General features: G+C 35.8%; 1 protein-coding gene across 1 annotated transcript; it reads left to right on the top strand.

The window, feature by feature from the left end:
• The first annotated feature begins 6,595 nt into the window (after nucleotides 1-6,595).
• On the top strand, nucleotides 6,596-8,142 carry LOC140182528 (uncharacterized). Its single transcript, XM_072229433.1, has 4 exons — nucleotides 6,596-6,697; nucleotides 6,782-6,955; nucleotides 7,040-7,177; nucleotides 7,297-8,142. Exons 1-4 carry the CDS (start codon nucleotides 6,617-6,619, stop codon nucleotides 7,423-7,425), a joined length of 522 nt encoding a protein of 173 aa, XP_072085534.1. The 5' UTR covers nucleotides 6,596-6,616; the 3' UTR covers nucleotides 7,426-8,142.
• The last annotated feature ends 9,019 nt before the right edge of the window (nucleotides 8,143-17,161 follow it).

Consider the following 17,161-nt stretch of genomic DNA (forward strand, 5'->3'; position numbering starts at 1 on the left):
TAGGTTGGTAAAGGCTTCAGAGTTAATTTTCCTGAATGGAGCTACGGTACGTGAGTGCAGACGATGTTTGCTTGCAAATCCATGCTTTTTGATGGGCCACAGATCGTGCTAGGAGAGGGATTTCGGTTCAAATCCGGTAATGTATTGAAGACAGGAGCCACTTCATCACGGGAAATATAAGGATGTGACACGATTAAAAAAAATTCCAGATTTATATACATTTATAGAAATAAATTATACAGAATTTCAAATGATTTTGTGATAACAAATTGCATATTGATATTTACTATAGCAAAATGTAATGTATTCTTTAAATTCATCTTTATTCAGGCTTGAAATAGAAAATATGTATTTCAGATAAAATTTACTTAAAAGACATCCGTAACTTGTAACTTGTAGGTAACGATGTTGGTAATTTAATTAATTCCCATTTCAAATACTAGATATTACTTTCGTTTTCTTTTGTCTTTTTTATTATTTAAACGTTATCTCTACACTGAACAGAGATGACCACCAAAAGAAAAATTAATGGTTACCAACGATTTTTTTAAAGTAATATTTTTTATTTTTAGATTGGTTCTTTGAATATTAATGGGTTTAATTTTATTAAAATGTATCGCCGAAAAAGACATTTTTTTCCAATTGTAACACATCTAAACTAATGAAGCCGGAATTTAAATTTAAACCTAAAATAATTAGGATTTATAATTTGTATTCGAATAAAAAACAGCTTAAATTTTTTTATTTATTTTATTATCTCTTTCTTTATTGCAGTCAATCATGAAGCCAAATTCGATAGATTTCATTCAATAAATGTATATCGAACATATTAGTTTTATAACGTATATGTTTGACGGACTTTACATGTGTGTGTTAATATTTAAAACCCTTCAAATTTATTATTTGATTGTAAATTTTTTAGTTCCTTAATTTTACCTTCTTTTTTTTTTCCAATGTGCTTTTCAAATGACAATCCGTTATTAATTAAAAATGCTAAAACTTAAATAGTTTTTTAAACCCTTGATTTTAAAATTTTTGCCTGCGAATTTTAGTTTTATTTAGTCTGATTTTGGATGTATATATAAATTTAAAACGACAGTAAATCTACTTGGATATGTTTCTTTTTGTTTCTGTGTAACTTTTTTAATAAATGGGTGATTAAAGGACCGCTTACAAATGATACTTAATCAGACTGTAATTTTTAATAGGAGAAAGTTGGCATTAACTGTAATGTTACGGTAACAAATGTTATCTTCGTTACTGTAACGAAAGCAAATTTAAATTTTAACCTAAAAAAACCAGATAATGTAAGTATGATAGTAAAATGGTTATGATGGAAATTTATTTATAACGAGGCCTGCAATATTATTTTTTTGGAAAGTGGCAAGGCTTCCTGCCAGGGAGCTGCAGCATGGCCTGTGTTTGGCCTGGCATGTTCCGGTCTGTTATAAAAAAGGTACTGGGCCCGACACTTTTAAACGCTTTAAAACGTTAATGGGCCAGACCCAGTCCAAGTAACTGTATAACAAGCCAGACGTGTTAAGATCAATGTCTCGGCTGGCATCTTCATAATGTGGGCCGTAAATAGCGCTTCAACGTCGATAAAACCTACTCATCAAATATAACTTTTTAAATTAAAGTATCACGTCTTTTATCTTATTATGTATAACAAGTAGAGTCAGCAAGGAACACAAAATGAAAAAATAATTTGAAGATGTTAAACACGAATTATGTTCAAAAGTAAAGTTCGCCAAACGTGAACAAACAATTAGTAACGTTTCGCTGTTAGTGTAGAAATATGACATATATGGTTAGGGTTTTTGCCGTTTCGAGTAAGATATTATTGGGTGATTCTGTTGGTTTGTAGCGCATTGCCCGCCAATTAAGGGTTAAATTTGAAAATAGCCCAACCGTACTGACAACCCGACTGAAATATTGATATGTGAATCGAGTCTCTTTTCTATAATGTTCCTCCCATAGTTGCCAAAACCAAACCTGTTATCGAACCGGTCTGGTCACTGGGTGACTGGTCACTGCTTAAAGCAGTTGTGTTATATAATTTATATAAAATTATTTTCAAATAGAATCACAAAATAAAACCCCAACATGGTGGCGTAACTTATTCGAACCACCCAAGCAGAGCCGCGTTGAACAATGCGAGCATTCATTTTTTGAAATTGGAAACACCATAGCCCCGACTGGTTTCATCGAGTTTGTCACGTGCTGCCAGAGTTTAAGCGGTTTGAGTATTTATTATAATAAAAGAGGCAACCGAACCGAGGAGACCAAACGTGCTTTGGTGTTTTCTAGCCCAATAGGGCAATCCGGTCCAGTTATTACAAATGTAGTTTCATTTATGTCGTTGCGTTTATGAAATTATCTTTAAGTAACTCTACAACCCTAAACCAATGACATGTATGCTGAATAATTTTAAGCTGTGCTTAGGGGTGGAAATAGGCAAGGCGGCCTGCCAGGGGCCTGCAGCCTGACCTGTGTTTGGCCTGGTCTAGCCTGGCCTGATAGGAAATAGGCCCAGGCTCAAGCTATTAAAAAAGTCTATATCCTTTAAAAGGCCATGCCTAGTCATTTGAAATAGCCTCTTGGGCCTGACAGGCCGGCATGAGCCTGCAAATATATATAGAGACTTTTATTGTACTAGTTGAAATGCTTCTAAAAAGATTTGAACTTGGGTCTGCTTTCTTATAATAATACCTTTATCCACTAAGCCATTTGTCTCTTTAATTATATATGTGTATTTTGCATCAATGTTATCCATAAATTTATTATTTTATGTTCTATAATTTTAAAAATTAAAATATTTTTTAAATTTAATTATGATTAAAAAAACAGGCCTATTGACATGCTTCAGGCCAGGCCAGATTTAATAACAGGCCAGGCACAATATTCATAAAAAAACCTGTACCAGGCTACAGGTCAGGCTATGGCCAATATACTCTATTCCAGGCCTGGCCTGTTAAGAGTAAACCCTGACCTGACCCGACCTGTTTCCACCCCTATGTGCTATTGATTTTATAGGCAGTTCGTGCATAGAGTTGTCACATTCAGTTAATTTTTCCACACATTTAGTTGCCGGTCGAACCAGTCCGCCCCGTTCGTCTAGATTGTATTCGCGTGGCTGCATGGGTTGGGAAGGGTTGGCCCACTAAGCCACTCCTTGTTAGCAGGGTTCTTAACTTCTCACTCGAGTTGTTGCTATCCTCTGGGAGAGCCAGGTTGGCGGAGGGAATAGGTGAATAACACACACGTCCAGAGTTTAATTTCTTGTGAAATGTATATACTTTGTTCGGATAACAAAAGTTTAATAAAATTCAAAATATCAATTACAATTAACTTTAATTTGAAAATTTAATTATTTTAAGGATTGTTAGTGTTCAATACGAAGCGAATGAAAATTTAGTATTTATCCACGCTTATATTGAATTTATTACATTGAATAAAATGATAGGGATGTTTTTGTTAAATTATGACTTTAGATAAAATTAAATCTTTTTTTGAACTAGTTAAGGTATTTAACCAAAAGTAAATATATATTTCAAATTATTTATTTGTCTACGATATTGCTGCACCTTTAGCCATAAATTGATTATCGTTGCATGGAAAACATCATAACATCTATCCAATACTCATTTAAACAGAACTGCGTCAAAAATTCTCTTTATATTACTAATTGGCCCCAAATAACTTTCCAACAAAATCATTTTTTTTCTTATTAATAGGTGAATAACCGATGAAATTCAATACAATGAAACTGCGAAAAGTTTATTTATTACTATAGTGAAAACCTTTGCTTGGAATTCTATGAATATTAGACCATGTCTAAGGATTACAGTAGATTTAATATAACTTTGAGTTTAGTTCCGTTATGTATTCAGTTATCGTGCATGAAGCCAATATATTTGCTCGAAGGTGTTAAAATCAAAGCCGAGCCAAATGAAACCGCTATTCCAATTCCACCCAAACCAGAACCGATTTAAACCGAAATAGTTTAGATCTGATCGGATTGGAATTTTTTACAAACGGCTGAATTGGATCGGATTTCGGATCGACTATCCATAACAATTCCAATCCAATCGAAACCGAACAATGTCTGATTATATTATTATATTAACATTTTACTTAAGATTTTAATTATTAAATGTTTAGCTTAGTAAACCTGTGTTTGACATTATGCATATATAATTATTACTGAATTAAAATTTAATGTTAAAATTGTAATTTAATATTTAGTTTTACAATTATATATTTTTGTTCTTATGTTATGTTATCGTTGGAAATGGCAACCTGTGGAAGGCAAGACTGTTCAATTTCTATACAAAATTGCAAGTGAATCAAGAAATATATTGTGAACATTGAGTGTTTCCACATAGATTGTCAAGGGGTGGGTAGCACAGAAATAGGTGGGTCAACCTGAAAGGGTCACATCAATCAATGTTGGCACCAACGCTTCAATGATGGGATCTGTATAAAATCAAATCTTAGCTGAAGCAAGAGTGGAACACACAACCAAAAAGAAAGCCTAACCACGGTACTTCAGCCAATTACCAAAGGCAGACATTACCCTAAACGAACAAATGGCGAGAATGGACGACGGGGAGAATCAGCCGGAGGAGTCCCAGGAGACTGACACCAATGATGCGTAAGTTACATATTGCTTCGTCTATCTTGCTTCTCCCCTGTGGGTCTTCAGAAGCTTACACCTTCTTCGGCCTAAAGGGTTTCTCAAAATAGTGTGTTTGTTCTTGTTTAAGCACTTTGTTTAATTTACTAACAATTTTGACCTTGTCTTCCAGAGTTGTTCCCGCGATAGATATGGGAACCCTTCGAAGGGTCTCGATCGCAGATGGAACGTCGACCCTTAATCTAGAGCTAACGATGAACGTGGTACGACTGAACCATCTCTCTAACATTGTTCTACCCTCTTACCTTTGTGCGAAACCGGAGTGTGTTATAATGTTTTTCTAATCTGTTTTTTGGTACAGAGCCCTAATGGTGGTCAGGGAGAAAACCTAACTGAAGATCCCAAGACCCAACATGATGGACTACTGCTCCTCGCAGTGAAGCTGCTCGAGGTCCGTGAGCCATTTTTTGTCCAAGAAATTTTAATCCAACTATGTTCGAAGAGATATTAATGAAATGTGCCTGGGTTTGGAACAAAGGCACCACCTTTCGTAACATATATTTGACATGCCCTGTTTTAATGAACATGTGGTGATCCATTTATCGTCCAAAATTTTTAATGTCTATTGTTTGACCCGAGCAAAAAAAATTTCCCACGTGACCATGTCTTACCAAGACCACATTTGACCCATTCTAACATGGTGGTTAGGTCCAAAATGGTATTCACATGCGATGTTATTTGATGTTTGTGTTTTTTGCTTTCTTGACTGAGTACACAGAAGATCGATGCGCGGACAGTTGCTTTGGAGGATCGCATGTCGGCACTGGAGCGACCAACGTACCAGACGGGGAAGTCCGTTACTGAGATCCATTCACTACTAACCACCCAAGGGGCGAGTCCAACTTCAGCAGCCGCTATACCATCCACAGATACGACGACAATGCCAGCTGATGGTTACCCGGATATTGAACCCAACATAATAGGGCAAAGGCAAAGTATAACAGCTGTTTCTAAGGATATTGGATCACCAGCAGAACAACTGAAAAGCTTGGAGAAAGGAAAGGGGTTGGCCATGTCGACTGTTATTCCGTCGCTAGACATAATCGTGCCAAACTCTCCTGGTTTTGACGACGACGTCATCATAGACGAGGCACTTTCAACTCCTCGCCCTATTAAGGGCGTGAACAGTTCAGGAAAGCCAAAGCGACCACTTGCGCAGTACTGGTGCTCTGGTGTGCCTAAAAGGACCACCCACTCTGGGACCATTACACTCGACTCAGTTGACGGAGTCTGTGAAAAAGTTAGTTACACACTTGATAGCTTACCTAACAGCCTTTCTTTGTCTTATAAATAAACGACTAACAAATGACACCGGGGCTGTGCAGATTTACAGGGACCTACCGAGCATGTCTAAGCTTGAGTGCACAACAAAAGTATGTGAGATGTTCTCTCCCCCAGAAACATGCGGCATTCCACTGAAAATTCCAAAACTGGAGCCAATCGATTCTAACCATATCGTTGGGGAAGAACAGCCTGACTGTAGGAAGCTCGCAACGACTCAGCAGAATAGCCAGGCGAATGTTAATGTTTCTTCTATAGGGGTTGGGAGTGCATTCAAACCGTATGGAATGATGAACGTAATGGAGTCTCCCATTCTATTAATTCCACTGGCAAGAATCCCCACTGTTGAATGCTTAATATACTACTAATTACGCATTTAATTTATTAGAACCTCGTATCCTGTGGCTAACTAACATTATATTGCCTTTTCTTAAGGGATTCCAAATGGTTTTTAGGCCAACCGTTCACATGGACCTGACACTTGACGAATGCAAGATGGCCGCTTACATTTTTGGAAAAAATGATCAATATTTGTAGGGATAATCTGTGGTTATTAGAATCTTTATAATGTACCTAATATATTTTTGTAGATAACGTTGTAATGGAACTGAATCTTGTTTCCCAAATTCCAGGAAAATGCTGTTCAAGTTCTCAACATTGGAAGTTCCTAGAGCAGGATTCCACTCGTTATCGCCGGTTTATATGCCCAATGTTGACGTGAGTACAACCCGACGGTGCCGTTAATATTAGAAAAATGAGATAGATAAGAACGCTGACACAGTTGTTTTCCTTTGTGCACAGATTATGAACATAATCTTCATGAGCGCGTCCATGCGAGCCTGCTGCGTTCTGCCACCTCGTGTTTGGTACACACCTTCGGTGTTTGCCGATAACGTCATAGCTATGAGGCCATTCGAGGTCATTAGGAGAAAATATATGAACAGATGGATGCCGGCAACTAGTTGTCTCGAACACGTTGTTAACGTAACCTTTAACTCCAAATTTTACCATTTTTCATTCAACTTATAGCCTAGCATTCATTTTTTTTTGTGTTGACAGGTTTTGGTCCCGGTGTGCGAAAAGACATACACCTGGTACCTGATGGTGGTGGACGTTAAGCATGGGAGGGTGTATTACCTAGATGTGACAAGAGCTCCAGAGCACAAGGAGCGGAGGGAACGCAACATGTTTACCATTGTTAGTCTAATAGAATTTGCACAACATTCTACCTCACTGCAAATTTTCCATAACTTTTACAGACGTGAATGCGGTTATCATTCCGTGCCATGTGACAACTCTGCTTTTCTTGAATGCAGCTACTATTGCTCGCCCAGTTTTTCAAGCTGGAATCTAACATGCTGAGCTTTTCCCATGTTAGTGCTGATCCGACCATTTGGGGACCAATTAAGTATCCCGATGGAGTCCCAAGTTACCAGGAATGGTAATGATTTCTTTTATAACCTGTCATCTCTACATGCCCGAAGGAATTCGTGATTGAAATGACATGTTCCGAATTTGCAACGACGATTCATGTTTGTGGATTTTGAACTGGATCCAAACAGAAGGCAAATTCAAAGTTTCAAACCTTCCCTGGCAGGTTCGTCCTCCATTATCTAAGCATGTTGTGTCTCTACGAAGGAGTACATGCATTTTTACCCTATATTTTCCTTACAAGCAAATGGACCCGTTGAAATTAAGGATGAAAACTGCAACAAAGATTGTCCTTTTGGATTGTAACGAGGTGAGGCCAACAGTGGTCTCCAAGGCAAATGCAGCGTGGAGGAAGGTTATTCGCATAAAGGACTGAAAAACTTTCCAAATCTGGTCGAAAGACTAATCACTACTGCATTTTGTTATAGATTAACGTTTGATTACAAGCAGGAAACTGTGATCTAAGTAGAAATCGTATTAGTTGTTTGGCTAACTTCTATTTCGTACTGTGTGGTATATGTATGTCTGGTTCTATATGTGTTTGATGGCTACTTTTGAGTGTGGATACTAGTGGTCCTGTCGACAGACTAGAGCACAACATCCACACCCCCGGAGGCACACCTATTGTTATTGAATGGGGATCTATGGCCAAAACGTATTTGTACGTAGGTTATGGCAATTTGCTTGCCCTTGATGTTATATATGGCTGCTGGCTGCTTTTGCTAGGAAAACTATGTGAACCATATGGAGTTTATTAATGACTGAAGTTATAGCTATTTTAGAAGTAATAGCAGGAGCTGTGTCATTTTGCATTTGTTACATGGTAGTCGAACAAGAAAAGGGATCAAAATCTGTCAGTCGATTTTATTCCCCTTCATTAAGATAAGGTATAACGATGATATCTAATTGTTGCTATATCCACTCTGAAGCAATATTACGGTATGGTATGAAATGATAATCATAAAAATAGTTTTGGAATAAATTTTAGATCTAATTAAAAAGACACAACATTCGTTCATCCATACGAGTATTGATTATATGAATAACATTTAGGAAACAATAAAGATTGGTTCACTATTAATAATGATAGCTTAATCTGTTTAGAGTAATAATAACGTAAATTCAAGCTGTGATAGATTAAAGGTTTTTTGTTCTACTAAAGTTTTAATATTCTTACATTTCAATTTCATTGCTTTGAAACTGTAACCTATTATGATATTTAACAATAACAGTCATCTCTTTTAGGCTAAAGCTTCATTATTTTTGAATGTTATAGATATAAAATTTTTGAAGCCAATTAAAATAAAATTTCAGATTATATATGTTTGCAAAAAGAAAAAATATGCCATATTAGAATATTTGTATTTAATGAATTGTTCTCATGATTTTTTTTTAACTATAAGGGTATGAATGCATATAGTTAAAATACTGAATCTGGATCGGTGTATTCGTGGACCAATGAAACACCGATCATTAGGTAACTGGACAAACCCCATCTGAAACGGTTTACCGGTTATGACGTTGAATATATAAATATTAATAAACCCAAATGGGTGAAAGGGCTTGACCTTCATGCACGATTTATGTCACTTTTGGGGCCATATGGGAACACATCACGGTTTACATTACCTAAATCAATACCTTCATGCATCAATCCTCAACGCAGAACGTCAAAATCATGGGTAATACAGCACATAAAATACAACTAATCCGCATAATCCCGTCCATTATGGAATTTATAATAAGAAACCACAACTGACCTAGTGTTCTTACGAATAAACGTCAGTACGAGCAGAATCTAACATTGTAGCCACCAAATAACATAGAAATTAGATTTACCAGTTTATTATTAACAATATCCTTATATGCAAACATAAGAACTCAGATAATAATCGGTTTCAGGCTAACATGTCGTCCTTAACATCGTAGTTGGAATAACAGCTCACAACTAAGTCGACCGTCGTCATGGGTCTGCAAGCGAAAATTGTTCCCATATGTCGCTTCCAGCTTGACATGCATTTTCAGGCGGACAATTATCTGGGACAACGACGGGTACCTGTTGCATATTAACAAGCATGTCAAACCACATAGCTGTTAACACACTAATTATGCAATGATAAGGGAACGCCTTGCAGCATGAACATTGTAGTGGCTAAATCATACTTATGCACACAATGATTAGCATGAACGAATTGTAAAGACGCTGCCTTAATAAAAGCCCAGTAGTATGTTGTGAGTTTAATCTTATTAAAACGAGGACTGCCTCTTCACCATCGTCGAGCATTGCATATACCGGCAAAACAGGTAACATGTTAACACACAGTTCAGTGGGAATCAAAAAATTAACACATAAAGAATGGCCTGCGTGCATTAATCACTAACTGTATTTTATTTACACACACACTAATTTTCTAAAATTTTTAGAAAAAATATGTGCAGGCACATAATAATGAAATAACTACTGCTGCTCCAAAAACACCGTTTAGTTGAGTTCAGAGATTTAAATGCCATTAATATTAAACCGTTCCATAGAGTTAGTTTTATTGGTCACGTCGTATACTAAATAGACCATGCAGGAATAAGTTAGGTGGTAACCTTCGTTCGCTTGCGTTTATTTCTCCCAGCAAGTGATTCTTTGTTCCTCGTTGAAGGTTGCGCGCCTCCGTTGGGGCATCTAGTCCTCCGGTGCCCTAGCTTCCCGCATGTGCTGCACTTTCTTTTCGTTTTCGGCGCAGAACCGCCTGCTTGACTCATCCGAGCCGTGCCTTTTGTCCTGACACGAATGGGGTCCTTCACCCCGCAATCATTTGCTGTTGTCATATTATCCGTTAATGGTCTTAAGCCGTACTTTATTTCAAGGAACAGAGCATCGCTCATAAGCTTGTTTGAGTAAACCTTGAAGTCTTCATCGCTCATGCAAGCAACGCGCCCTAAACGCTTACACAGCTAGGAGAAAGCACCCAATCGTGTCCTATAGGTCACACTTGGTTCAGCAGTGTGTTGCTCACCACATTGGTTATGTATCTCCAATTTGGCTGCCTTAGACCACCTACGCAGCACCAGGCTTTCAGGGATTTCCACCAAGTCTAGCCTTACACAAACGGAAAGGATATGCACACAAGGAATGCCAAATGACTCCATACACATGCAGCTGCAAGTAAATCTGTTCGAGATATGGTCCCTATAAACCTTCCAATTCATCTCAGGCCTCCGATACTTCTGAAGAGTATATGCATGAGGGTTGTCACTGTCATCAAATTCACATATTCTAACACGAACACACCGTTTCAGGCTATCCCGGTATCTGAGAAACATTTCGCGGGTGAACATAGTCCATCCAGACTTTTCCAGCTCAACGAACTCCGTTTGTAGCACAGGTGTTCCGTACCATGAACGAAAGTCTAGCTCATCCTCGGTGTCACGCAGAAAATCCACACACCTTTGAAAATTTCTGACAAATTCTAACACCCCATACCTGCTCTCAACAAACCTCCCTAGTTTGGCGTGTAGTGACTCGCACCTAGAGGTTGTCCGTACTCCAGCAAAAAATCTACCACGAATGTATGCGGTTGCCCGAGCGTGCTTTTTGGTGTACAAGTCCTTAACCCACTCAACCTCCCTGACACCGCACTCATTGACCATTGACTCCCAATACGCTTCGAACTCTTCGATTTCCATATCTGCCAGCATGCAGTGTCTAAACATTTGTGTGAATCTCGGGTCGCTTATGTTAGCAGTCGAGTTCCTCAGCAGATGCCAGGCACACAACCGATGATGTGCGTCAGGAAAAACGGTGCGGATTGCTATACGCATGGCCGGGTCGCCATCCGTGATGACTGATTGCGGTGCCTTACCTTGCATGCATTCCAGAAACTGGCGAAGAACCCAAATATATGACTCCTGCGATTCGCATGACACCATTGCTGTTCCGAATACGCATGTCTGGTTGTGGTGGTTTACTCCGGAAAATACTACAACAGGTAGGTTGTACTTGTTGCGGCCATAAGTAGCGTCGAATGCTAGCACATCGCCGAATATCCCATAATCTTCCTGACAACGACCATCACTCCAAAACAAGTTGCATAGGTGTTGCCCTGATCCCAACTTGTACCGCCAAAACATTTTCCCATCCATGCGTGCCAGACCTTCCAAGTACCTAACAGCTGCACTTACGTCTCCGCCTTGCAGACCTCTCTGTTTCCGTATCTCATTATACATATCTTGCTTTGTGAATGTTACCAGGTTAAAACCCCCTAGTTGTGCTGCGAAGGACTCATAAATCTTAGGTATGCTAATCCCAATCTCTCTCATGCTTGTTAGCTGAGCAACTTCTACCTCAGATATCTTCCTGTGTGACCGCAGATAATCAACAAGCTTCCCATACGCAAGTTCGTAGTTATGCTCCTCGACAAAACGCAACACATACCACCTCCCACTACCCTCTTTCCTCTTTATCCTCATCTCCGCCGTGCATCCATATCGGGTTACAGCCTTATGCTCCCTTTTGCGATCAACCTTTTCCAACCATTTCTTCTCTCGAAATCCTTGCCTATTACAAACAAACGTGTACCGCACTATCTTTCCGGCAGTGTTTCTAACCGTCTTGCCTCGCCTTGATGCAAAGCCCTTTAGTCAGCTGTAATTGTTATAGAAGCCGCTAGCCTCCTGAGGTGAAGAGAACTCCATTTCAAGAACATCTTCAGCTCGCAACCCATCCAAACCCAAAAAAACGGGCAACATTGAAGCCCCCTACCTTCCCAATCGGATGACTCAGCATCTTCCTCCACTCTGGTATCATACATTGTGTCCTGAAATAAGAAGACAAACATTATGCTACCAGCTGGCATTATGTGGAATGCGTTCTGTTTAAATATTGCATATCCATGCATATTAACACTAAATAACATCAAAGCCTTGCATTTTAAATTAGTCTCAATGTATATTTTGCAGATGCAATGTTCTACGCATCAGACTCATCACATCATAGTCACCACATAGAATATAACTTCTCACAGCATAACCCTCACACCTGCTAAGAGTAAAACCAACTCCATGAACAATACCACCCAGATGGTGTAACAGACCATTCCCATCCAATTCGATTCCACTCACACACTATACAGATTGGCACGTATACCCGTCGTACCTGTGGATTCGACACACCAGCATTGCCCTCCATCCAGTTGTCCACAAGAGGCTCATTCCACATACACGCATCCTTACAAAACTTGCTACTTGATGCCATTATTACCTGAAAGCCAAACATGTCAAACTATAACAAACAATAAACTAGGGATTGCACAAACTTCTTTGCCACAGTTACTATAATCAACTTGCCCGAATCAAAACTGACTCAGCCTATCAATGAAAAATTATGACACTTACATACATCAAAAACCCTTACTTTACCACCTCATCTACTATCCAACATGCTTCCAACATCCTCACAGCCTCCACTTGCCTACTACATACACAAACTTCCAAAAACACCACATGCATTACAACTACGACACAAAGAAGCAAACACGTTCACCGTTAACTCCTAACATTACTAACAATACAGGTAGGTACAAAGCAATTTGTAAAAAAATAAATACCGAAGGCTTTTTCAGAAAAAAACAAAGTACAATAACGCATTCTTTGGAGCAGCAAATTCAAGGGTTTGTAACCGGATTAAGCAACAAAATCAATTACCTCAACTTTTTTCAGACGACAATTTTTGCTCAATCATCTCATTAGATCAAGAATGGGGTTAAAACAACATTAACACATCACACAAATTTTCAAAAACATCATACAATATTTTTTCATAATTATCAAGAACAACAACATCAAATTAGAGTAGTAAAAACTCCATTATTTCAGAGATAGGTTAAACTTTCAGCAACAATGTCACAATGGAGAAATTAAATTGAAAACAAAACGGAAATTGGCAGAATGAGTCTCACACGTCGACGGACTTACACAGGGCGATCGGACCCCCACGTCGACGAACAAAATTGCGCGATGTCCACCGCCTTTAATTAACACGACCCGCGATCTATGGTGCGAACTCGTGCGATCGGGCGGGTGAGATAAATAAGGCCTCCGCTGCGATGACCATTTACTTAGATTCCAACCTCTGCCGTTATCAGGGATCCACAAGTTGAAGGCCACAGTCACTTTAAGTACATACACAAACAACACAAACGATGAGGGATGAAGACGGCCTCCAAGCCTCCATGGGTGAGAGCACACTATCAGATTAGGGCATCTGGGGTTTTCCAAAACGACAGCGTATTACAGCCCAAGCACTCTAACTCGTAAACCGGCTTGCTGAGGGGCTACTCGGCTTCATTTTTCCTTTCAGCTGAGCACTTCTCCTCTCGTCATTTTTGTCTTTGTTCAGGGACATCAACGTAATTTCACATTCCGCTACAGGACAAATTAACAAAACGTGACCGGCCGTACATGGATCATCAGAGTTCCAAAAAAGTGGACTGGAGCATCTGAAAACTTTCCTATACTATTATTTAATAGCTGTACTCTCTGTATAACATTTCCTGAATTTTGTGTTAAAAATAGGTTATATATATACTTATATCAATTTTTTTTTATATATAAATAAATAAATTAAGCCGTATATCTCACAAATGTCCTTATTATATTGCAAATGTCAAATGTCTAATCTATATAGCTCTCAAATTATATGATCAATTAATTAATTAATTAATTAATTAATAATAATAATAATAATAATAATAATAATAATAATAATAATAATAATAATAATAATAATAATAATAATAATAATAATAACTGTTAAATAAACCGAATTTGCGTAAAGGGAATAACCAAAAGTTGCCAAAACAACTGAATCATACATATGTTCGATCACAATAACTACCACAACATATAAAGATACTACTAGAAAATATATATAAATAAATATAGAAATGAAAATTAATTAATGTGTCACGTACAAATACAATGAATGTATCCCTAACGTAAATAAAAAGAGTCAGAAAATGTTGTTTGGTGTTGATAATATAAATGAAATCTCACGTGAAGACGAAGGAAAGTGGTTCAAGGAAGAAGGGGGAGATTTATTGTCTAGCAAGTGTGCGCTTGTTTTATTAGTTTTTTTTTTTTATTTTTCTCACTACAAAATTGTATATATATATATATATATATATATATATATATATATATATATATATATATATATAGATTAATATAAAAAGAATTAGCTTTAAATTTTAAATAAATGAACTAAACAAAATAGCTTGTAATTCAAATCAATTTTAATTTCAACCATTTTTTATTAACTATATATAAAAGACAAGTTAAAAAACTTACTTTTTTTTCCTAATAAAAAAATTAAACGCAAAGCAGTTTTTATAGCACAAGAAATAATGTTGAGGTATTTGAGGACAACGTAACAATTAGGCATGCATTTATTCCAAGAAGCAGTGTATTTGGACCCATTTGATGTTGATGATGATGATATGGTAGTAGTTGATCTATATTATTATGGGTCTTAACTCTTACGTTAGACATGAATGAAGTTGCCATCCAAATGGGGCATCTATTCACATGGCTGCTCATGAATATGAGACCCAAAACAACGGTATCAACTTGTTTTTTTCTAACCCTAGTTTCCTACGTACTACATGTTGGATCCTTTATTTCTTCTTTTCTAAAACCTAAATTGTTAGGTACAGACATAATTAGTTTTATATAGTGAGAAATTTTTTGGGAAGAGAAAAATTGATGAAGATTTTTATTAAATTTATAAATAAATAAAAGAATGTTAAAAATCAATAAAATTTATTATTAAAAAGTACTAAAAGGTCATTTGAATTTATTATTTTTGACTATCAATTGGTCATTAATATTTAAAATATAAGTTAAAAGTATGTTATTAAATCAGTAGATAAAAAAAATTTAGTTTATAGTTAAAAGTGATGGCAAAAAATAATAAATTTTAATAATTTTTTAATATTTTTTTATTATTTTTGGTTAATAAATCATTAATGTTTAAAATGTATACTAAAAATATGTTGTTAAATTATTAAACTAAAAAAACTAAATTAATGACTAAAAATAATAGTAAAAAATAATAAATTCTATTAGTGTTTGAACATTTCTCAAATAAATATATGTAATATAAATTTTTCCAAAACTCCATTCTTCACCGTAAGATTATTCTTAATATCACGAGTTTTTTAGTAAATTTATCTTTTAAATTTAAAGTATGGACCATGCCTAACCCTATCTATTAGAAGAATAGATACGATTAAAATTTAATATTATATCATAAATTATCTCACCCAAATATTGAACTGATTAAGAGAAATGGTTAATTGACGCCTTAGCTTGCAGCAATTGGCGGATAATGTTTGCTAGGTTTTCAAATTCATGTTTGGTAACCAACTAGCTAAGCACATATATGTAACAGTTCATCTGATACAGTATTTTGCTAATTTAGTTAGAGTCCTTTATGTTTTATGAGGTTGTAATTCGGTAATAATTTGAAGTTAGCTTTGGAGCAAAAGTTGAATTATTTTCATATGACTTTAAAGTTACGAATTTAAGTGGTGAAAATAGCTACTAATATAATTATTAAGTTAAATTGTATACATTATATTTTTTTAGATACAATCCTTTTTAAAATCCAGCATTAACAATTTGTTAATATTTGAACAGCAATATTTTGTTTGAGCAAAAGAAAACATGTGTAATTTTAGAGTAAAAGAAAAAAGAATCATGTGATGCAAAGGAAAAATATAGAATTAATTAGTTCATAATGTTTGAGTTGACCAACTGAAGGAGAATTAATTAGTGCTTATATAGTGTCCTTGCTTTGTTTCTAGATTGGTGAAACTGAAATCATATACTAACATAATTGACTTTGAAATACTATTCTACTTGTAATTATTATTGCACGTCTGTTAAATAAAATAATAATAAAAAGAACACAAACTACCTGTTGTATGGATTGGTGCAATGCAAGCAAGTTGTTAGTCGTGTCTCTTTCAGGAATTGTGCCTAACTGCTTATGCTTAATTCTAAAATAAATCTTACACAAAAATAAAAATAATGTTAGAGAGATAATATTTAAAATTATTTTATATAATATAATATTTATAATTTTATATATATAATATTCGTAATTATATATTTATTATATTTAAAATTATATAATTATTTTTATGATATTTAATTAATATTAAATAAAATAATTTTAAATTATTTAGACTGATTTTTTTTTAAACATTATTGATATAATGTTTTACCTTAGTCATACTTTATCTGTAAAGGTTTAATATAAACTCATAAACGTGGCATTAATAAGTAGTACCCTTAATTAATATGTTTATAAGAAATAATAAATTCAATTTATATTAACATTGACACTTATAATGTTGTTGATCAGTTTCATTGTGGATCAAAATTTAACCTAAATTCATAGAAATAGAATGGATATGAATTTTGACTTAATTTATCCTAATTTTTTGTACACCCAATTAATTTTTTAAAATGATAATATATAGTGTTAGAAGCTTACCTTAAATTTTATAAGAACTACTAATTTTTTATATATAAATAACCGACGAAAGCATCCAATAGAAAGAAAAATTAAGAGATAAGACTCAAAATAGTCTCTGAAATTACCCTCGAGTTTTAAAATAATCCTTAAACTTAATAGTTACCAATTTTATTCCTGAAGTTGCGCGTTAGAATCCACAGTCATCCTTCTAGCAATTT

Source organism: Arachis hypogaea, chromosome 3, assembly GCF_003086295.3.
Source record: "Arachis hypogaea cultivar Tifrunner chromosome 3, arahy.Tifrunner.gnm2.J5K5, whole genome shotgun sequence".
Lineage (NCBI taxonomy): Eukaryota > Viridiplantae > Streptophyta > Magnoliopsida > Fabales > Fabaceae > Arachis > Arachis hypogaea.